This window comes from Sprattus sprattus (genome assembly GCF_963457725.1).
Source record: "Sprattus sprattus genome assembly, chromosome: 9".
Classification (NCBI taxonomy): domain Eukaryota; kingdom Metazoa; phylum Chordata; class Actinopteri; order Clupeiformes; family Clupeidae; genus Sprattus; species Sprattus sprattus.
Window position 1 is genome coordinate 5,473,191 of NC_137928.1, and position 22,333 is coordinate 5,495,523.

The 22,333-nt window shown below is 43.9% G+C and overlaps 4 protein-coding genes across 5 annotated transcripts; 3 read left to right on the top strand and 1 right to left on the bottom strand.

Moving 5' to 3' along the window:
* On the top strand, positions 1-2,016 carry LOC308369997 (NTPase KAP family P-loop domain-containing protein 1-like; the record flags this gene model as incomplete). Its single annotated transcript, XM_080844556.1, has 2 exons — positions 1-136; positions 389-2,016. 2 exons carry the CDS (start codon positions 1-3, stop codon positions 2,014-2,016), a joined length of 1,764 nt encoding a protein of 587 aa, XP_080700682.1.
* Positions 2,017-3,064: 1,048 nt separating this feature from the next.
* On the bottom strand, positions 3,065-4,052 carry bloc1s3 (biogenesis of lysosomal organelles complex-1, subunit 3). Its single transcript, XM_080845415.1, has 2 exons — positions 4,008-4,052; positions 3,065-3,800 (listed from the first exon to the last, which is right to left on the bottom strand). The coding sequence occupies exon 2, from the start codon at positions 3,792-3,794 to the stop codon at positions 3,204-3,206; it is 591 nt and encodes a 196-aa protein (XP_080701541.1). The 5' UTR covers positions 3,795-3,800; positions 4,008-4,052; the 3' UTR covers positions 3,065-3,203.
* Positions 4,053-4,164: 112 nt separating this feature from the next.
* Positions 4,165-8,448, top strand: LOC308370669 (uncharacterized protein). The gene is made up of 4 exons (XM_080845361.1): positions 4,165-4,244; positions 5,622-6,072; positions 6,524-6,781; positions 7,533-8,448. The coding sequence occupies exons 2-4, from the start codon at positions 5,661-5,663 to the stop codon at positions 8,114-8,116; spliced, it is 1,254 nt and encodes a 417-aa protein (XP_080701487.1). The 5' UTR covers positions 4,165-4,244; positions 5,622-5,660; the 3' UTR covers positions 8,117-8,448.
* A 1,282-nt stretch (positions 8,449-9,730) lies between these two features.
* On the top strand, positions 9,731-15,816 carry trappc6bl (trafficking protein particle complex subunit 6B, like; the record flags this gene model as incomplete). 2 transcript variants are annotated; one of them, XM_080844370.1, is made up of 7 exons in its annotated part: positions 9,731-9,833; positions 10,289-10,380; positions 10,612-10,679; positions 10,850-10,967; positions 11,073-11,156; positions 11,354-11,447; positions 14,579-15,816. In XM_080844370.1, the coding sequence occupies 6 exons, from the start codon at positions 10,291-10,293 to the stop codon at positions 14,608-14,610; spliced, it is 486 nt and encodes a 161-aa protein (XP_080700496.1). In that variant the 3' UTR covers positions 14,611-15,816. The 2 variants fall into 2 exon arrangements, with proteins under 2 accessions (XP_080700496.1, XP_080700495.1); XM_080844369.1 differs by lacking the exon at positions 9,731-9,833 and having other exon boundaries at positions 10,261-10,380.
* Positions 15,817-22,333: the final 6,517 nt, after the last annotated feature.

Sequence of the window (22,333 nt, forward strand, 5' to 3'; positions counted from 1 at the left end):
ATGCACAACACCGACCTTGATGATGTCTACGCGTACGGCCTGTCCAGGGCCTTGATTAAGGTGGCTCCGCCTGCTACGGTGGGGCTGTTCTCCAACTGCCCAGGCCGGCCCGAAACTGTGCTGAATAAAATAGAGAGTAAGAACCTCTGCTAGCCCTTCGTGGGATGCTTCAGCCAGCCTCTTTGATATGCCAACATTGATTGTTTGTTTGTTGTCATGCCTGTTGTCTGGGGTGTATTGACTTTTTCCCTCAGTTTTTCGCTTGCTTGCTTGGTTCAGTTGGCATGTGAATGTGATCTCTATGAGTTTGGCTTGAAAGTGACGTTATGCTGTTTTTCCTCCCCTTTCTTTTCGTCTCTACTTCTGGACTACTTCCCTCCGTCCCAAGCTTGCATGAAAAGGGAAGCCGTTTCGAGGGACGAAAAGCACAAAGGACCATCTCCCGGGAATATTCTCTCCCTCCTCCTCTCACTCGTCTTCCTGCGTCCTGTGTGGAGCGAGGAAGAGGAGCAGAGGAGGAAGAGGGTGAGGTGGATGTTTGTGCGGTTCAGTGCCTGGCACTATGCGGGCAGCGACAAGCTTTGGGCGGGTTTGGTGATTCGCCTCTTTAAGCACATTCAGAAGCACTTGGGGGAAATCCCTCTGTCTGTTTACAGAGCCTCCCAGCACCCTTACCCAAAGAAGATCGAGAGAGGAAGTCAGCCCAGCTGGAAGTTACGGAAGTTCCTCTTTTTGCCGCTTTGGACAGCGGTGCTGCTTGCAGTTGTCATGAGCGTCGGGGCGAGCATCGTGCTCTACAGGTCTACCTTCCAAATGAAAGACAAGAGTATGAAAGACAAGAGTATGCTCACCTGGACAACGCTCCTGGTGTCTGCCATCGGAGGCCTGGGACTCCCCACCATGGCAGGTTTGCGGTTCTTCTTAAATATATTCAAAAACCATTTCTACAGCCAAAGCAGCAAGATCATGAAACAGATAAACAGCACAACTGTCAGTGATCAGCTGGGGTTTATGAACAAGGTCAGAAAAGAGGTGGCTGTCTTGGTGAACTACATCCACTTCATGGAGGTCTTTGAACAAAGGAAGGTGCGAGTGGTTCTGGAGATCACCAATCTGGATCACTGTAGCCCAGATAGAGTGATTCAGACGCTAGAAGCCATAAATATCCTGCTGGTAGGAGAAAGCGTGCCGTTCGTTTGCATACTGGCTGTAGATCCAAGGGTTATCGTGAAGTGTTTGGAGAACTCATCGTTATCACAGGCGAGCGGCTACAAGTTTCTGAATCAAATAGTTACCCTGCCGGTCACCTTGCATGAATTGTGCGGCAAATCTAAGTGCTTGGCTTTCAAAAGACTTGCCAACAGTCATCTTGAAGTGTTAGCAGTCGAGCTGTCTGGGCTAGCTCACACAGACAGCAGAGTCCAGAAAAATGAAGGGGTAAAAACGATCACCTGGGAGGCTTTAGACTGTATATCGGATGAGAACGAACCGCTGCACACTTACCTGTCAGGAAACAGTGTACACATGAGACGAATCATCAATGCAGTACGCGTCTCTGTCATCATTATGGATGCCGTGTCCAATGACAACGCTCCGGCATCAGATATCGCTGCCTGGGTGGTTCTCGCCAATAATTGGCCATGCCGACTGAGCTGGATCCTGCAGTGTGTAGAGGGCTGGAAAAAGAGGGCCGATATGGACGAGACTCTCGAAGAGATGAAACCATCTAAACTGCTTTGGGAGGTCTTCACAGAGTCCAGCCAAGAACTACAAAAACCCAGCAGCTTCCTAAAATGCCTTCTGGAACAGGATAGGGGCCCAGAACTGTTTGAGAGGTTCCTAAAAGTGCATTTTAAATTCACGGTCAGGGATGTGGCGAGGTTTAAGCCATGCACGGTCAACCTTGACATCTCCATCAAAAAGGAATTTGCAAGATTGAGAGAGAACGAACAGAGAAATATCACAACCAAGCTCCAGATGGGTCACATTGGCAACATGTGTACAGAGGACATTTGAATTAAAGTGAGAACATTTTGTTTTTTTTAGTCATAAATGTTTGTTTTTTTTTATTTGTCATTGTTAATTCATGTTCATTTTGACTACAAATGAATTAGCCGAATGACTGTGTTGTAGTTGATGGTACTATTTGTGCTTTTTTATTATTTTTATATTCTGATAGCGTTTCTGTGCAGTGGCATTTCTAGTGTTTTCTTTTATATTTCATTTCTTATCCTACGGCCTTTATTTGTGAATAAATGTCTGTGTTGAAAACATCCGTAAGAAAATAAAGGAAAGTTGTCTTCTTTCATTCATGGACAGCCATCCATCCATCTTTCTTCATTACAACACTACAGCAAAATTCTGAGGTAAATAACATTGCACACTGTGAAAAAAAGTCTTCCTCAGCTCTATAGACCAAATGTAACAGTGGGAACCGTGCATCTGCATGAACAAATCATGAAAACAGACAGCAATGTCCACACGACAATAACTTCACAGGCAGACTGATGGACTACTGTAGTGGGTAAATATGGCAGATGTTCAGAAAGAGATACTTGTTAGTTTATTTCAAGATCACATATTTCATTTTCTCTTCAGTTCAGAGGTTCACTCAGAGTGATCAGCAGCTGTCAAACAGCTGAGATCAAACTGCCTTCCCTCTCCATCTATTCATTTATTAAAGTGCCATGATGTGGTTGGATTAAGCTGAGATGATATGCCTAATGTAGCTTTGTCAAGGATGCATACCTGATATATCAGAAAGTAGAAATTGTTTTGAAGTGCAAAACATCATATAGCAAACATTACTTTTCTGCTTTATTTATTCAGATGAATTGTAGATAGACAAATAAACAATAATGTGCTGATTGCTTTGATTGCCATTAAATTCTCACAGTTTGTTAAGTGCTGTCATAAAAACAACACTGAAAAGATATTTATATACATATAAATACACTGTATATATGCCTCTTTCACATAAATAAAGATCAACACACCATAGACAGTAGGGTCTGCCTCATTTGCAACCAGCACTGTCTATACAAGATATGTGTGTGAATTATAGACGGCAAGACAACAAGATCAATGGCATTTAGGTCACTTGTGCATCCCGTTATTCAGTATTGTCTGCCATTCATTTTGCAGTCCATCAAAGGGCAGTTAATCGGGTGAAAAAAAAAACTGTAAAGGAAATGCATTGTACACTATTGTCCTGGCAGAGATGATGGTATTGTGATATCAGGAAGAAGATTACAACTCGTAATAATTTCAATCTTTTCAGAGACAGACTTGAGATCCTCCAGAATGAGACGGATGCTGTGAGAAGCATTTATTATTCCGCTTTGGGAGGTGTTGAGGCTTGCAGTGGCCAGACGTACGTCCTTAGTGGCGTTCTGGTAAACCTGTCGAAAAGTCTGTGACACATCGGTGCAAAGGCGTCCGTTGCTTTCTTGGAGCTTCTGTTGGAGGAGAGAGCTCTCTTGACCGCTTAATTCCAGCCTCATCAAAGATTCCTTTTCCGGGACTGGTGCGAAATCCGGCGTGGATCTCACCACAATGAGTGGAGGTAGCTCCGAGCGCAAAGATTGCACATTTTCAGAGCTGACAGCATAGGCGACCTTGCAGGCTTTCTCAACTTCCCCTTCGCTGTCCGTCTCCGATGCTTCCCCAGGAACTTTGAGACCTGAGGCAGATGGATGTACTGGAGTCAAGGACGTAATGTAAACCTCGTCATCGGAATCAGTTTCAGAGGCTTCGCCTTGCACCACGATCTGGAATTTGTCGCTTGCCATCATGCAGTCCTGAAAATGAAATGAAAGGAGATTAAAATCCGCTGGTATCAACAACGATGACTTGGTAGCTGGCTTGCTAACTTTAGCTAATCAAAGTACCAAAATGAGTTGTCGACATAACACATAGCAAAATAAAACTTTGGCTCGAAAAACAGGTATTGAAACGTTTGCATTAAAGAAAGACAGGCACTTCGTTTTAATATAATAATTAGTTACCTTTTGAGAGACGTTGAATCACAACTTCAGTTAACAGGAGTCATGTGAATGGAAAATAAACTTCCTGTTGTACATAGACATTTGACCAATGGCCGCTGGGTTTGAGTACCATGTGACCAGAAATATGAACACAAACCTTAGTCACATGATCAAGACGTAAACATGAGCTACCTGACGCAGGCCAAATGCTGCTACATGAATTGCGGTGAAGAGAGAAGATGTTTGTAATATATTACAGTAAGTTCTACAATTATTTCACCTATGTGACTGCATTAAATGGTTTCATGTTCATATAATTTAAAGATAATGCACAATGTCATTGTAGAATGAAAGCTGAAGCAGTTAGCAACTGCTAGCTGCATAGCCCAAACCTGCTCAGTGGCAGTGGAGAATTCCAAGTTCTCCGCGTCCTATCTTCATAAATATGAAATAACTGCCAAAACCTGTTGACACACTGTTAGCTGCATTTAAAGACGGCATTTCACAGTTGTGCCACATCATACATGTGAGGCGGGAGAGAGATTTCTGTTTAAAACATGAGAAAATATCTGCAGTGCAAGACCACTGGAGCGATTCAAATCAATAAACTACCCACAGGCTGCCGTCGCATTCGCTCCCTCATATCAGAACAGCTGTTTGCTTTGATGTCTTTGTTGGTAGTTTTTTTTTTTTTTTGTATTGTTTTTAAGACAGATTTCATTAGGACTCATCTTTGTACAAGTCCAATTGTGATGAATAAAGTCTTGGTATTTTGTGAAGCACCATCTTTACTTTGTAGTCTTGTACAATCTCCCCACATCCATAAATATATCATGCTCAAATGTGAACATATCCACCATGTTAAAGGCACCCAGTGCAACTTTCGAGGCTTAAAAATAAACATTCAATTTCTAGTCTTTTTTACACGTAGTAAGTTTCAATAACTCCATACCATTACATATCGACATTCAAGGAGCAAAGATGAGACGTCATCGTGTGGTGAGAACTGATAGAAAATCGATAACAACAGCAATCGCCGCCATTTTCTTTATTTTTTGTAACCTACAATAAATACAGCAGGATTCCAGTCAATGGAAAAATGGCCTCTCCCCACCGGCGATTGTTGTTGTTTACAATTTTCTATCAGTTCTCACCACACAGCGACGTCTCATTTTTGCTCCTTGAATGGCGATATGTAATGGTATGGAGTTATTGAAACTTACTACGTGTAAAAAAGACTAGAAATTGAATGTTTATTTTTCATTGAATGTTTACATAAAGTTGCACTGGGTGCCTTTTAATAGTACAGAAAATCAATTGAATAACTTTTTAATATGTAAACAACATGCCCATAGCATTTCACACCATTGGCATCCCTTACAAATTTGGTATAATGGGTGACACTACATTGGGCCGACATTATACCTTATGCAGCAAACAATAATAACGTAATTCTTTTGGTAAAAGAACAGGCTTGTATTAGACTCATTTTCTGCAACTCCAGATGAATGCTCACATTATCTCTACATCACACAGACCCTCTTATTCTACATATACCACATTTGTCAACAGGCATTCTTGCAGGACAGCTGTTTCTGTTGTACTCATCAGATGATGCATGTTTCATGTTCACAGTGTTGCGGCCCAGGGGCTACTAGCCTCACTAGGCTGACCATGAACCTTGGCGAGAGGCGGCCCAACAAGTGGTGGACGGAGACGGACACGTTCGCCATGCTGACGCTGATCGAGCAGCTGGACCTGGTGCACGAGCTGGACAAGAAGCGCCAGCGCAACGACTCGCACTTCCGCCGGCTGCGCCACAGCCTGGCCAAGCGCCACATCCACTTCACCGTCAACCAGATCCGCAACCGCTGGAAGAGCCTCAAGCACAAGTACCGCAAGATCAAGACGGCCAGCTACCGCAGCCCCGCCGCACGCCTCTCCGCCATGGAGTCCTTCCGCTACTTCCGGATGCTGGATCGCATGCTGGCCCACAAGCCCAAGGCTGACACCCCCGAGGAGGGCTCGACAGGAGGGCATGACATGGTGGTGCTGACCCCCTCCGACCTGGAGGACCACACTGACAGTACTGGTGCCAAATCTTTGTCTGTCATTGTGCTCCATGCATGAAGTAACGTGTCTCTAACTCATTTTTTAATCTGCTATTAGTGTCCCACTTACCTTCACCCCCTATCTATTTGCTTCTTATTTATTCATAAGCATGGTTTGGAACTTGGCTCTAATTTGAATCATAAATTTGAATGCTTGCTTAATTAGTTCAGACCTTACTTGCCCATCATGCTTTTAGGTTGCATTAGCACAATAACAACAAGTTATTCTAGAAGCTAATGTGGAATGTGTCTGGTGTGGATCAATGTCTCATCTGTTCCATAGTTTGTTGTTATTTGGGCTGCTTCTTATTAGCTGACAATGATGTGCCATTCAAGTTAAATTTTAACAGAAGTGTTGTGTGGTCCATGTTTGCTTTTATTTTGAAGGGCTTCTTCTTTCAGCTGATGTCATTTCCTGTCTCTCAGGTGACGTGACTCCTGCCCCCTGGCATGACCCCCTAATCCCAAAACTGGAAAGTGACGATGAGGGGAGGCCAGACCCGGACGAGACCCCGAACCTGGATCATCCGGGCTGGGCCGTGAACGGGATGGACGAGGTGATGACCCTGGGGCTGTCTGGAGAGTACCTGGGATCGGTGAAGGCCGAACCCATCCCATCCTCCGCCTTGCATAATCTGGAGGGTGCCAGGGAACCAACTAGCTGTAGCTCAGAGGAGTTTCAAGGTGAGGACAGGAACAATATTCTCTCAGTTGTTAATTCTGGTACTGTTTTATGGTTTTGTGTATCTAATCGGGTTGTTGTCACATTGATATATCTGTTTTTGTTGTTGTTGTTGTTGTTTGGTATATCTGTTTGGTATATCTGTTGTTGTTTTGGTATATCTATTGGTCTGTCATGTTCATGAGACTTCACAAGTCTCTTTCTAGATCTGTACATTTTGCCTTCAAGTTCAAGTTTATTTGTATAGCACATTTCATATGTTATACATAGACACAATGTGCTTTGAGTGCAGAGAAGAAATTAAATTATCTAAAATAAACAAACAAACACACTTAGCCAAATAAATATATATATGTATAAACATGAAATAAAAACCTATATAACCTAAAGACCTATAGTCATGAATAGGCTGAGGAAAATAAAAAAGTTTTAATTCCCTTTTTAAAAGAGAGCACTGAGTGCGATGACCTTAACTCCAGAGTTAGACTATTCCAGAGGGTTGGGGCACAGTAGCTAAAGGCACCGTGTGCAGCATTGGTGTTTATTCTTGGGGTCGTGAGAAGTCATTTATTGGAGGACCTTAGGCAACACGATCAATCAATTCGGAAATATAGGGTGGGGCTAGGCCGTTTAGTGATTTATAGACAAGAAGGAGTATTTTAAACTCAATTCTTTCTTGTACAGGGAGCCAGTGAAGTGATTTAAGAACAGGGGTGATATGTCATGTTCCTCTTCGTCTGGCTTTTCCCTCAGGCACTTGCGAGGACACCAGCAGCCTCATCCTTCAGCAGCTGACCATCCTGAACCACCAGCTGAGCGAGCAGCTGGCCGAGCAGAGGGCCTTCCACTGCAGCATGCTGGGGATGATGGACCGGCAGATCGAGGTGCTGGAGCAGCTGTCCAGCTTCACGCGCAGCCAACAGGAGGCCAAGGCAGCCAACACCACCGTCACAGCCGCCACCGCCGTCTCCAACGTGACCGACGACTGCCTGAGCCGAAGGGTCCACGATGTCCTCCTGCGCATGGAGAAGAGGAACGTGGGGCACCCCCTGTCCTTGGACACACCACCGACGCCATGTTTGTCCAAACCCTCCCCCTCGGCGGAGCCCTCGCCTCCCTCCTGGACCGTGTCACTCCTGGAGTCCTCGACCCGGCAGGAGTCCTCGGGCCTGGCCGACGCGGATTCGGAAGCCGGTCCTAAAGAGGAGGCTCTGGTCGCCAGCGCAGATGTGGACACACCTGGCCTCGCCACAGACCCCCAGCCAGAGAGGCAGTCCCCCTCCCCTAAGAAAGGTGCTCTGTTTAATGGCCTTCTGGACAGCAGCCAGGACCAGTGAGAACCTGCTGCATCTGTGATCCAGCAAGTCCTCCTTGTATGGACGTACATTGAGTGATCTTTTCTTCTCTTTCCTCCAAAGTGGTCTTGTGCTGTTTAGGGTCAATTGAAAAAGAAGTGTATAGACATAAAGGTGTGAGGCCTCGTAAGTCATTCGTTTTTTAGAAAACTGTGTTTTTTTTAACATCTTCCATAACTGTTAAGTGATAAGTTCTTGCCCTGATGTTTTAATCAGTGGTAGCCTAATGTCTTACGGCGCGTGAAGACTTCATGGGAAGAGGTGATATGAGGATTTTATTTTGAAGAGGTTTATGAAGCTACTTCAGCGTTTTAATGAAAGGGTGACTAGAAATAGGTGGATCAAGCTACTCGCATTTCTTTGACGTTAGAAAAGATTTTGCACATTTTTAATCATCAGTTTACTAAGAAGAATTTAAACCTCACCATGGTCTGTGAGAGATATCATATAGATCTTCAGGTCACACTACAAAGCTCCTGAAGAACAAATGTGCAATAATGTATTCATCATCATGTTGTTATTATTATTATTATTATCAGAAAATCTGTCATGAATACAATATTGGTTAACTGGGAATGATGGAACAAGTAGGCCTGAGAAAAGAAATCTGATAATTTTTTATAGCTCAGAAAACAGTATTAACACTAATGTTGTTTTGGTACAGACCAAATGATTCTCTTATTTTTCTGCCTTTGGTTTCAATAAGAGGGGGAATAGCTTTATGAAGGTTTTGTTATTTAAAAAGCTGTATGTCAAACGGATTCAGTATTTTAATGATTTAATGATGTTGTGATTGAGAGTAGTATCTGTATGTTACGGTATCCTTCCCAATGGTTGGAGATAGCTGGTTGCAGTGCGCTAACAGATATTTACTTTTCTTGCTTTCATATTTGCCATGGTAATTTATCTAAGCTATTAGCCTGAAGCAATACAAATGTAATAATCCTCTCTAAACTATGTGTGAAAGGTGCTAAATTATTTTCAATCGATGAATTGTTGGTTAGATGCTGCAGTTAAACCCTCTGGTGTGTTTTGTCCGTTTGAAAATATTGAAAGCTTTTTTTCTCTATTGGTGAATTGAATTTAACATCCTGTATGTAAATGGAAATGGGGGGACTGTAAAGCTCATACATGAAAAAGAGTGAAGTGCATGTGGAACATCAGATGATGAGGATATTCTGCAGTTAAGCAAACAACCTTAGTGCAAAAAAAAGATGCTAGTATTTGATGGAAGAGGCATGTGCTTGATGTAAATATGCAGATGAGATTCATCTCTACTTCCTAAAAGGTCATTGGATTACTCCTATTTATCCAATAATTCTTTAACAGATTGTGTTTTGCAGGTTGTTTCTCATAAAAGGTAATAAATAAATATCATTATTTTTTATATGAATCTATAAATATGTGTGTGTTTTATTTGTATCCCCTTCGTAAAGGTTATACTACCACTTTCAGCACCATTTCCCTGATCTGTCGGTAGGTGGCGACAGGTGGACATGAACAATATTCTAGCCTACTCCAAAGCAGTAGGTGGCGATACGCCGGGGGATATTTTGTTTTGTTGGTATATGGGAAAGCATAGATTACTTCGGTTGTGACGTTTAGCTGTTTGCTAGTTGCAAGGCTTGTGTTATACAGGAAAACTGAAAGATATATATATTTGTGCATGACTTGTTTATCGTTGCCATATCAGCATAAAGTGAGTATGAGTATTAATGAGCTTACCCTAACCAATTGTTGTAAAAACTGACTTATGCATACCAATACACATTTGACATTCGAACCATTAAGCCAGCTATCAAAACGAGTCTTTTTGACAGGTGAGCTACCTAGCAAAGCAGTATCTAGTTTGAGAGGTAATTTGCGTAAGCTTATCTGCTTTGTAGGTTTGTATGGCTTGTCTTACTATCGACTCAGTTTGGTGTTGTCGTCAAGGCACGCAAATTCCATGATTCATAGTCGGAGTAGAAGTTGGCCAACTGTTAGCTTGCTAACTTCACAGACGGTGCTCATGATACGTTCTCCTTAATTGCTAAAAACAGCTTATTGCGAAACCAACAGATGGCCATAGATAACAGCTGGAGAGCCATATTTTCATAGTGTCCTAATTATTTTACTTACAGAAAATGTACATTAATGATGTTCCTCCTTTAGACATGGCAGATGACTCGCTCTTTGAATTTCTTCATATGGAAATAGTCTCTCATGTTTACAAGGAACATGAGTCCCGGGGAGAGAACGATAAGGTAGCTATGAGTCTTCATACTCTGTTCATGAAAAAGAAAATACAGGTGTGCACTCGTAATGTATTTATTTAATTGACCGCTTCTCACCGCTGTACTATTTTACCCTACCAGATCTCCTTGAAGTGTGATAATTTTCGCATACTTCCATTATTTATTTTGTCGTGTTTGAGTTAAATGTGTAAAATAATACCTCATATATATGTATAACTAAACTGAATATTCTCTTCTCAGGAGAGAGGTACTTGTGTCTCCTCATTAGAGCTCATGGGTTTCCGGGTAGGCCAAGGACTCATTGAGAGGTAATGAAAATGCCCTCTGTGAAACTACCATCAGATGGTCGCTTATGCAATGTAGTCTTTGAAATGTAAAGTTAATCTTATATGGAAATTCCTCCTGTTCTTCTTTCAAGCTATTACCACAGCATGTACTCTCTGAAAACCACTTGTTGCCGTGTCCCCTTCAACTAAAGGTTCACAAAGGACACTCCTAGCTTCAAGGATGAGCTTGACGTTATGAAGTTTGTCTGTAAAGACTTCTGGACGAACATCTACCGCAAGCAAATAGACAACCTACGAACCAATCACCAGGTGCATGTTTCCATAGCAACTGCAGTCAGCAGTTACGGAATATTCTTCACTCCTACAAGAATGTGAATTGATCGTAACGTTTTGTTTGATTCTGTTTCCACATAGGGCACATATGTTTTACAGGATAACCGTTTCCCACTCTTGACGCCGCTGTCCAATGGGAAACAGTACCTGGAGGAGGCTCCTAAAGTATGACAGGAAACCTCAAGGCCCATGACATCATTATATAGTTGAATTATTATAGTTAGTTTATGTAGGCACTCTGAGATTCTTGTGAATGAAAAGTGCGTTAAATATAAAATTAATTATTATTTATCATCAGGTTTACATCATTGCCAAGCCCTGTGAATATGTGGATCTGACCTTGCTCTGCTTTTCTTCTGTAGTATCTGGCCTTCTCCTGTGGCCTTTTGAGGGGCGCGCTGTCAAACCTGGGTCTGGAAAGTGTGGTGACTGCAGAGGTCTCTCTCATGCCTGCTTGTAAGTGCCGTGTGTGTGTGTGTGTGTGTGTGTGTGTGCATGCACGTGTGCCTGTGCGTGTGTTTCTGCTTGTAAATATTTCTGTTTATGAACATCTCCCTGGCCATATAAAAACAATCAATTAACAAAGGCAAAGAGCCCAGTCATTAGTTGCGGCCTAGTAGCGCTGGGCCTGCATTATTGATTAGAGTGATTAAGATTGATTAGAGCGTTCTCTTGCTGATTGGTACTTTGGCTTGTGGCTTTCTTTGACAGCCCCATTCATGCTTCTTGTCTTCCCTCTGACCATAATGTTGCCTTCTGCCTTCCTCATTACTTTAAGATCTAATAAAACATTTAAGCTGAGGCATGGTTGTGCAGTTGTATGCCAAAGATAGGGCACGCATGTGCGAAAGGCGTAGTGAGTTGATTTTGAAGGGGAAAGTTATGAACAGAACCCCCTACAGCAAACGGACATTTAAAAGGAAGAATTGCTTCAGAGAGTAATACTTAAGTATTGTGAACAGATGAAGTTCAATTTGTGCTGTTTTAGCCACAATCACCAAAAGTGTGTTGGGGGGGGGGGGGGGGGGGGAGAGAGCACTGGTAATATACAAGGAAAGGGAGGAATGGATTCCACTAAATATCTGGGGCCGTATTCACAAAGCCTTTTATCTTACCACTAGGAGTGCTCCTAACTCGCGCTAAAACCTTTTACGTAGGAGTAATTTCTTAAAAGTGATTCACAACGGCTCTGAGACCTACTCATACTAAGGATAATACCAACTCCTAAGCTTAAGATAAAAACTCCGTTGCTATGGATGACGTCGCTTCTCATGCACGAGTTTAGAAGGGGTGAGGACGGTGATTGGTTGTTGACAGGCTCTCTCATTAAAAACTCAGTCCTAACATCCCCCTAACGATCCCACTAAATAAACAGAAAATAAGAGAATAACCTAGGCTTCAAATTAAGTCATATTAAATAGTTATGGACAGTGCACTTAGCAGAATGCACACGCATGATGACAAGTTTGTGCATCCAACGAGAATGACGCTTTGCACGTTAAGAGAAAGAGAAATTGCCGAAAAAAACACGGAAATTGCATGAAATCAAAGAAGTAATAATTAAAGCCCCCTGCAAACTATGCGTGAGGCATGGGAGGACATATGTGTTAACATAAATGCTTCATTCCCTGCCGTGTGTCGCTCTGTCGATGACTGCGAGAAGCGGTGGTATGCGCTCCAGTCACAATGTAGGATGGAGATTGCGGAGTGGACTTTAAAAGAGCCGTCGCGGCTACAGGTATTGTGTCACCAAAATAGGCCTCATGCGTATACTTGCATGTTGTAGTTCAACTGTGCTCCCGGTTGTGGATTGAGGAAGGGTGTCAAAAGCCATGTCTTGCATGGATGGCCACTGTCACGTCACCCAAGTGGCATCCAGTAGGTACATGGTGCCGCTCAAAAAGCTGGCGCAGACCGCGCTCTCCATTAAACTGCGCGAATCGTGAGTAGATCCAGGCCACTTCGCAACAATATCCATGATTGTGAAATTTGGATCAAACACTATCTGTGTATTAATTGAATGTACCTTTTTGCGGTTTACAAAGACGTCCTCATCTCTGGATGGAGCAATTATTTTAATGTGTATTCCATCGATGGCACCCACGACACCGGGCATTCCTGCAAACGCCATGAAATTGACCTTGATCCTTTGAAGTAGCCGATTGTCCAAAGGGAACCGGATAAACTGTTGTACAATGTGTGGTCTACAGAGTGCGGTGATTGCGATATTCTGAAGTCGTCTGCGTTGCAAAGTTGCATTTTCCCCGTAGCCAAAAATCTTAATGTTATCAAACATTTAACTTCCGGACTGATTGGGTTGTTTCGGATAGTTGGAGACGTGATTGCATCCCGCACTAATTCTAGTAAAATGTTGATGCCTTCACGGTTTAAACGATATCTTCTCAACAATTCAGAGTCGTTCATTGTCTCCAACACGTTACGTCTGGCTTCAGCCATTTTAAGACTTTTTGTGAATAGGTCTTAGTGACTTAGGAGTCCTCATGAGGAGTTTTAAGCTGTCCTAGACTTAGGTGCTACTTTTAGGGATAAAATATTTTGTGAATTGCTCTTAGTAAAAAAAAATAGGAGTCCTAAATTTAAGACTGACACGCCCATTATTTTTAGGAGTTTCTCCTAAATTCGCCACTTATGAGCTACTTTTAGCCCTAAGATTCTTTGTGAATACGGCCCCTGGTCTCTAAAATTTTGTCTTGAAACTGAAGCCTACAGGATGTCTTTCTTTACAGTAGGGCAATGATGCCTCAAACAGCCCCATGAAGCACTTGAGGAAACACAAATAGTAGGTTTGGGAATACCTCACAGTCCCCAAAGTTAAGCATGATTGAAAATCTTAAACTCGAAGTGCGTGCAAAACACCCTAAATGTATCTCAGAACTTGAAGTGATCTGCATTGAAGAGTGGCTACAAAAAATAATTTGCAAGCTTTGATATCTGCCAAAGGAGTGTTGTTAACTTCTGAGAAAGTAGGGTGCCTGAACTTTTGCACATGCCACAATTACTGTTAAAATTAGATCTATTTTTTAAGTTAACAACCTAAACCTTTACAACATAAAAATCTGATGAACGCCTCATCGTTGAACGTCTGTTTACTGCAGGGGCTGTCCTTCTTTCCACCTCAAAAATCAACAGAACCCATTACAGGGGTGCACACACTTTTGCATACAGCTTATAATCACTGACTGTGTACAACAAAACAGCTTCAGCTTCAGCCTCCTCTTTAACCTGCTGTGATTGGCCAGCCTCCTCTTTAACCTGCTGTGATTGGCCAGCCTCCTCTTTAATCTGCTGTGATTGGCCAGCCTCCTCTTTAATCTGCTGTGATTGGCCAGCCTCCTCTTTAATCTGCTGTGATTGGCCAGTGCTTCAGCCTCGTTTTTATAAACTGTGATTGGCCAGCCTCCTCTTTAATCTGCTGTGATTGGCCAGCCTCCTCTTTAATCTGCTGTGATTGGCCAGTGCTTCAGCCTCGTTTTTATAAACTGTGATTGGCCAGCCTCCTCTTTAATCTGCTGTGATTGGCCAGTGCTTCAGCCTCCTCTTTACTCTGCTGTGATTGGCCCGTGCAGGTAAATTCCAGGTGGTGGTCCAGAAGATTTAGACGAGCGTTGGGAGACCTCAGAATCCTCCCGTCCAGACTTCCCCTTCGCCCTCTACTATGAATGTCTACATACATGTGCTGAATGTTTACACACCAAGGTAGTTTACAACATATTATTTTTGATAAAGAGTTCACTCATAGTGGTCACCTTGAGAACAAATTTTAAAATCAGAAACCTGTGAAACATTGCCTTTTTTATTTTTTTGGAACAGTGAGGTATAGACAAAGATGAACATTTGTATGTGTCTGCAGAAAAGCTGTTAGGCCATTGTGTAATCCTGTACAATCAAAGCTAGTGTCCTTACTAGATACCATTGAGCTAGTTGATGTACCAATGTGACAGATGTGATGTATTTATTTATTTTAAGACATTCCCCTCTACCTCTGGTGTTCTGTTATTTTTTTTTTGTATTTAAGAATGCATTTATATTGATTTGTTTAACAAACAGTTGGGTCAAATGATTTAAAACAATTAAGCCCACGGCTAAAATCAGGCATATGAAATAAGTTCCTGTGTTTACCACTAGAGGGCGCTCTGTGTAGGTCTCTTCAGACTTGGATTGACTCAGAAGTCAGCTCTGAACTTAAGAACAGTGTTTGTGCACTAACCTTCCATGTTTCATGAAACATTCTTTTCCACTCGAGCGTAATATATATTATATAGATATTATTCGTCAGTTTCCAAGGCGTCGTAGTCTTCCCCTCAGGTGTGCCTTGTGAAAGGAGTGTAGTGTCTCCGTGGTTGTGTAATTTAGGATCACGCCGTGTAAACAACGCGTCGAGACGTGTCTTAACACTGCGCAGTGAAAATGCTGTGCAAACGAAGGCGCTGGGGTTGACTCTCTTTTGTAGACACTTTAAGCAGAAAAAGATAATGCCAACATATTAGAAACAGAACAAAAAAAGAAGACAAAAAAAAAAGCGCTTTTGCCCCACTAAATGGAACTTGACACCATGTGAAAAAGCAGCCTGATTAGTTTTAATACCCAGAGTGTGATGTGTGTAGTTATGTGGTTCTATCCGATCTGTGCCAAAACAGCTGCTCCTCCATCGGTGGGGGGGGGGGGGGCTCTTCCTGTCAACACTTAGTCAGGGCTGGGAAGAAAGTTGTAAAGGTCACCGGTCCAATGTCTGCAGCACGCCCTCAACAAACGTGTGGAGAGAAGGAAAGGAAAGGAAAAAAAACAACGGCATAAAGTTAGGAGGTGAAGGGGATGGTAGATTGAGATAGTGGTGGTGTGGTTGTGGAGAGGGGGGACTGATAGAGGGAGGTGTGTGTGTGTGTGTGTGTGTGTGTGGAGGGGGTGAGGTGAGTGTGTGTGTGTGTGTGTGTGTGTGTGGAGGGGGTGAGGTGTGTGTGAGTGTGTGTGTGTGTGTGTGTGTGTGTGTGTGTGTTTGTGTGTGTGTGTGTGTGTGGGGCAGGGGTAGTTAGGGTTGTCCCAGTGCAGTTCCTTTTCAGTGCTGCCTGGTCCTTTGTGGAGGTGCATAACTGCAGCGCTGCCCGGCCAGATCCCCAGCTGGCCCATTCCTCCTGAGTCGGCCATAAAAGAAAGTGCTGGAATGGACCAGGCAGGGCCGTCTGCAGCTGAGGGCCGACTATGGCCGACATCAAACACTTCACCCCCAGCCCCTCCATCCTAACGCCTCCCTCTCTCCACCAATCTGGCCATTCAACACAATGTCCCGACCAACTTCTTCTCTTCTCCCTTCCTCCTTTTTTTTTTTTTCAAAACTTCTTCATTGAGGGTCCCCCCCCTCCCCTCCACCCACCCCCCCCTCCTCTCTCTCTTTCTGTTTCGTTAACAACCATTAGCTCAGACGAGGGCCAGGGCTACTTAACCAGCTAATTGTGCGAGTTCCAAAGCCCTCTCTCCTCTCAGGGCTCTGCCAGTGGGCACCCAGTGTGGGGCTCTCTCAACGTCTATAGGGGCTTTTCTTCTGGTGCTTGCTTTCTCTTCTTCTTCTTCTTCTTCTCCTCATCTTCCTCATCCTTTCCACTCAGATGAAGCTATGCAGTTTTGATATCCACAGCACTCAATGTTTGTGAAATGGAGTGATTGTAACTATAAGAAGTTTGAAGGTGTCTTGTGTGTTTTTTTTTTTTTTTTTTAATAAACGTGATCAGTTGTGTTGTTTACTGGAAAAAAGTTGTTTTATTGGTCATGTATCTGTCTTGCTCAAATATGTATTAAGTTTAAATGTTTTGTGCTGATGTAGGCTGTCTCCCCTTGCAAAGAGTGTGGTGAATTCTTCTACGAGCAACACAGCTTGTAAATGAAGGTTTCAGGAGGTTTCATTTTTCCTCCGACAAATTCTCAGCCTGTTCTTCCTGTGTTGTGGAATTGCAATGAATAAATCTCGGAACTTAAAAAACCAGCTGGGCGACCGTCGTTCCCCAAAAACATTTTTCTACCTCCCCACTGTGAAATCTCAATTAAGCATTGGCACAGGCATTGAGGTCACAACTGGAGTTAATAAAGATCTTAGAAAGAAAAAGTATTCCAGAAACTCAAACCATCGAACACAATCAGGTTGTGTTGATTTCTTTGGAAGGCTGATTTCGTACGCAGTAGAACAATGAGCCTATATATGATGATGGCAGGTAACAGACTTTTTGGAGAGGTCACTGACAGCTTTATCTCTCAAGTAGTTATTTTTCCCCTAATAGCAGGAGTATGGGTTGGCTAAAGGGGATATGAGAGTGTAGACGAGGGTCTTGGTGTATGCACTCGAAGTTGGATTGCTTTGTTGGCTTCAGTGTATTGTAGTGGAGGCGAATCAGACACAGAAACAGATTTATTGTCAAGTAGGTGTCTACCTGAAATTTGCTCTTGTGTATGGGTGCATACAGTAAACATAAAAAACATACATACACACACATTAAGTACTACACATAACATAAAAAATAGAACATAGAAACATATAAGTACTACTCATAACATAAGTTCTGCAGATATAACACAGTATGGAAACAGATATATAAAAAAAAGAGTGTGTATACAATATACTATATTATTTTGAAGACTGCCCCAAAGACTGACAGTGTGAGGTCGTACTTTGTGCCTGAAGACTGACGGTGTGAGGTTGAACCCTGTGCCTGAAGACTGTGACGATGTGAAGTTGTACCCGGTGCCTGTGACGATGTGAAGTTGTACCCAGTGCCTGAAGACTGACGATGTGAGGTTGTACCCTGTGCCTGAAGACTGACGGTGTGAGGTTGAACCCTGTGCCTGAAGACTGTGACGATGTGAGGTTGTACCCCGTGCCTGAAGACTGTGACGATGTGAGGTTGTACCCTGTGCCTGAAGACTGTGACGATGTGAAGTTGTACCCCGTGCCTTCTGTGTTCTAGAACCTCACTCCGCCATTTGAGACGGTGATCAGGGATGTGTGTGCAGGACAGGTCGAGCGTGGAGGGGTGTGTGTGTGTTCACAGCAGCCGAGCCCCAGAGGGAGAGGACAGGAGAGGAGAGGCTCACGTTACCCACAGAGAGAGTAGAATGGAGCCATGTGTGATGTGCCATGCATCTGCTGAAGGGACAGAGGGTGAAAAAGGGAAGGAGAGAGAGAGAGAGAATAAGGCCAGGAGAGAGAGACAGAGAGAGAGAATAAGGCCAGGAAAGAGACAGACAGACACAGAGAGAATAAGGCCAGAAAAGAGAGACAGAGAGAGAGAATAAGGCCAGGAAAGAGACAGACAGACACAGAGAGAGAGAGAATAAGGGCAGAAAAGAGAGACAGAGAGAGAGAATAAGGCCAGGAAAGAGACAGACAGACACAGAGAGAATAAGGCCAGAAAAGAGAGACAGAGAGAGAGAATAAGGCCAGGAAAGAGACAGACAGACACAGAGAGAGAGAGAATAAGGGCAGAAAAGAGAGAGAATAAGGGCATGAAAGAGAGAGAGAGAATAAGGCCAGGAAAGAGAGACAGAGAGAGAGAATAAGGCCAGGATAGAGAGACAGAGAGAGAATAAGGCCAGGATAGAGAGACAGAGAGAGAATAAGGCCAGGATAGAGAGACAGAGAGAGAGAATAAGGCCAGGAAAGAGAGAGAATAAGGGCAAGAAAGAGAGAGAGAGAATAAGGCCAGAAAAGAGAGAATAAGGGCAAGAAAGAGACAGAATAAGGCCAGGAAAGAGAGACAGAGAGAGAGAATAAGGCCAGGATAGAGAGACAGAGAGAGAGAATAAGGCCAGGATAGAGAGACAGAGAGAGAGAATAAGGCCAGGATAGAGAGACAGAGAGAGAGAATAAGGCCAGGATAGAGAGACAGAGAGAGAGAATAAGGCCAGGAAAGAGTGAGAGAGAGAGAGAATAAGGCCAGGAAAGAGTGAGAGAGCGAGAGAAGGAACTGAAGGCATTAATGAAGAGACAAAAAGATAGTGAGCAGAGTTGTGTGAGAGAGGGAATGAGAGCTAGAGAACAGAGAGAAAGAGAGTGTGAGTGGTTGAAGTTAAGAGAGACCCAGAGGAGGGAGGGAGGGAGGGAGGGAGGAAGGGAGTGTGAAAGAGAGAGAGCAGTATCCCAGCTGTTCCTGGGCTGCCATTCCTGGTCAGGTCTGCCTTGCATCAAAAAGCCATCAATAAAGGCCAGTTTGTTTGCATGGGCGGAGAGAGGGGTGGAAGGGGCTGCGGACTCAGACTGATAATGAGTAGTTAATGGCTAATACCCCCCTAGCAGGGGCATACACACACACACACAAACACACAAACATACACACACACACACACACACACACACACACAGCTAATGTGGGCTCCGGTTGCCTTTGTCGTCTTTATCTCGGCCAAACATTTAGTGGAAGGGTGTGAGGCATTGAAGGGGTCCTAGTTCTTGGAATGTTTCAGGGCTGATAATTACTCTGTGATGTGGTGTTGAGTTTGTGCTTCTTTAAGTGGGCTTTTCTGGTAAATGTGTTTGAATTTACTGGCCTCTCCAAGTAGGTTTTCCCTATCTGTGGTTTCATTGCGTAATTGTTTCTTTTTTTCTTTTTTTTCTCCTTTCTTTCCTCGTGGTTATACAGTCAAGCAGGCAGATTTATGTCTCGGCGCAGTGCAAGCATGTTTTCCTGTTGTGATTGCACAATTGTGTCGGCTCCGACCCGCTCTGACATTTTCCATAAACTCCGTAAAATACTGGATGGGAAACCAAACTTTCCCCTCATTGTTTCGCCACGGCCCAGTCTTAACCCTTGTTTAACGCCAGCGATACGGATCTGGAGGAGGTAAAGGGTGTGTGTGGGGGGGGGGATTTAAGGAAAAAGGTGGCCGGTTGAGGGTGTGCCCCCCCCCCCCCCCCCCCCCCTCCACACACACACACTCCCAAAAGAAAGTAACAATAACGTTTAATTTGCCTCACCTAAACTCCCGCGATAAACTAAAAATGACAGTTTCTTTGTGGCTTAAAGGGAAATGGGACTACAATGCTTAGACATCTGTGAGGCTCTCTCTCTTTTTGTGTGTGTGTGGTTAGTGAAAGGATTAAGACGGGGAAAAAGGAGAGAAAAAAACCTGAAGCACAGTGCCTAATCACTTCCCCTAGTAAGGCCCCCCTCTTGATTAAAAGAGGGAGGGGGGGGGGGGGTGCAGAAGGGTACGAGAGGGGTAGGGAAGTTGTGTGTGTGTGTGTGTGTGTGTGTGTGTTTGAGGGGGGTGATGGTTACCTGAAGACAGGACCTCAGAGTCCATACAGGGGGAGGGGAAGGGAGGGGAAGGCTAAGCTACTTCACCGAATGGGTTGACCAATCAAAGGGAGTTTTTATCAGCGCTGCCAAACGCGTCTAGCCAAAGCACTCCGGGGTCAAAGGTCGTGAGGTGACACAAGTATGATTTGTTAGGGTTACTTAAGAAAGGGGTCAGTCTTTGTGCACTAAAAACACGGCCTGTGATTCGTTCGCCAAATGCATAATTTTACGTTCCAACGACCATGTGAAACCTAATAGGTATTCTAATGCTAGACAGACACTGCTGATCGTCACCGTGATCACTAAAACCTCTGAAAATGTTCTGATCTAAAGAGCAAATAAACGGATAAAAGTTACCTAATGTCCTTTGACTTGTCAAGCCATACACTGTAGATCGAGCAACCTATGTGTTGGTTTCACAGATACATTAATAATAATACACTTGAAATGTTTTGTTGAAGATTAAAAAAAACTGGAGTCACGTCCCGTTGCCAAGCAGCAATCATACCCAGCTCTCATCAGCTGCGCTTTGCCAGACTTCTTCCAAAACAAAAAACTTGGAGAATTGGAGACTAAGCCCCTCGTGAAATCGCCTGCCAATAACTATATGCTCTGATTTATTACGACGAAGTGGAAGATGGCGTCAGTTTTGCCAAGCACGCCAGCTATGCTAATGGGAAACAGCATAGCTCTTCAAAGATGAGAAGAAAATTCTGGGCCTCAGCACAATCCAATGGAGATAAATATAGAAGCACACTTTGTATGGTGAATGGAAGATGGTAAAGGTGTAGTAATATAGTATATAAAATTACCTTTTGAAGCACTGAACAGTGTGTGAATATTTAGTCATCGATTGCAGATAGAAGATAGTACATACATTTATGTGTTCAGTCATCTTTCACCTACCTGACCTCACATAGAATGTGCACCTACTTTTCTCTAAATGAGGTAGGAAGGCAAAAGGTAGCCATGGGAGACCGTGAAGGCAAAGGAATGTCACTTTGAAGCAGTTAGTGAATGTTCCGTCATGTGACCCTTTCTTAGCCCTATTTCTCCACTGCCTGCCCCATCCATCTAAAATATGATGCGTGTACTGGTCTAGCGTCTGGTATGAACCAGGACCGGGAGGACCTAATGACGCACACATGGAGGCATTTGAAGGTCATCAAACGGATCAGCTCCACGCGGTAGACTCTTGAGGGACTTGAAACTAGGCACCACTATCTATGGTCCCAGAAAAGGACGCCAAAAAAAAAACCTCCCTTGTCCAGGTGCTGGAGGCTTGTGTAAGCAGTCCGTGGATTAGGAAGGAGAGCAGACTCTTTTCACTCCAATCAGCCAAACCCTTTTTTTTTTTTTTTCTCAAACTGCCCTGTGCTCTCCTTCTCTCTCTCTCTATCTCTCTCTCTCTCCCTCTCTATCTCTCTCTCTCTCCCTCCCTCCCTCTCTATCTCTCTCTCCCTCTCTCTCCCTCCCTCTCTCTATCTCTCTCTCCCTCCCTCCCTCCCTCTCTCTATCTATCTCTCTCTCTAACTCCCTATCTCTCTCCCTCTCTCCCTCTCTCTCTATCTCTCTCTTTCTCTCTCTCTCCCTCCCTCTCTCTATCTCTCTCTCTCCCTCTCTCTCTCTCTCTCTCTCTCTCTCTCTCTCTCTCTCTCTCTCTCTCTCCCTCCCTCCCTCTCTCTATCGCTCTCTCTCTCTCTCCCTCCCTCTCTCTCTCTCTCTCCCGCTCTCTCTATCTCTCTCTTTCTCTCTCTCTCTCCCTCCCTCTCTCTATCTCTCTCTCTCTCTCTCCCTCCCTCTCTCTATCTCTCTCCCTCCCTCTCTCTCTCTCTCTCTCTCTCCCTCCCTCCCTCCCTCTCTCTATCTCTCTCTCTCTCTCTCCCTCCCTCTCTCTATCTCTCTCTCTCTCTCTCTCTCCCTCCCTCTCTCTATCTCTCTCTCTCTCTCCCTCCCTCTCTCTCTCTCTCTCTCCCTCTCTCCTTTATCCTCCTGGGTAATTGGGGCTTATAGTGTTGGATTGCATGGCTCAGTCTGCTT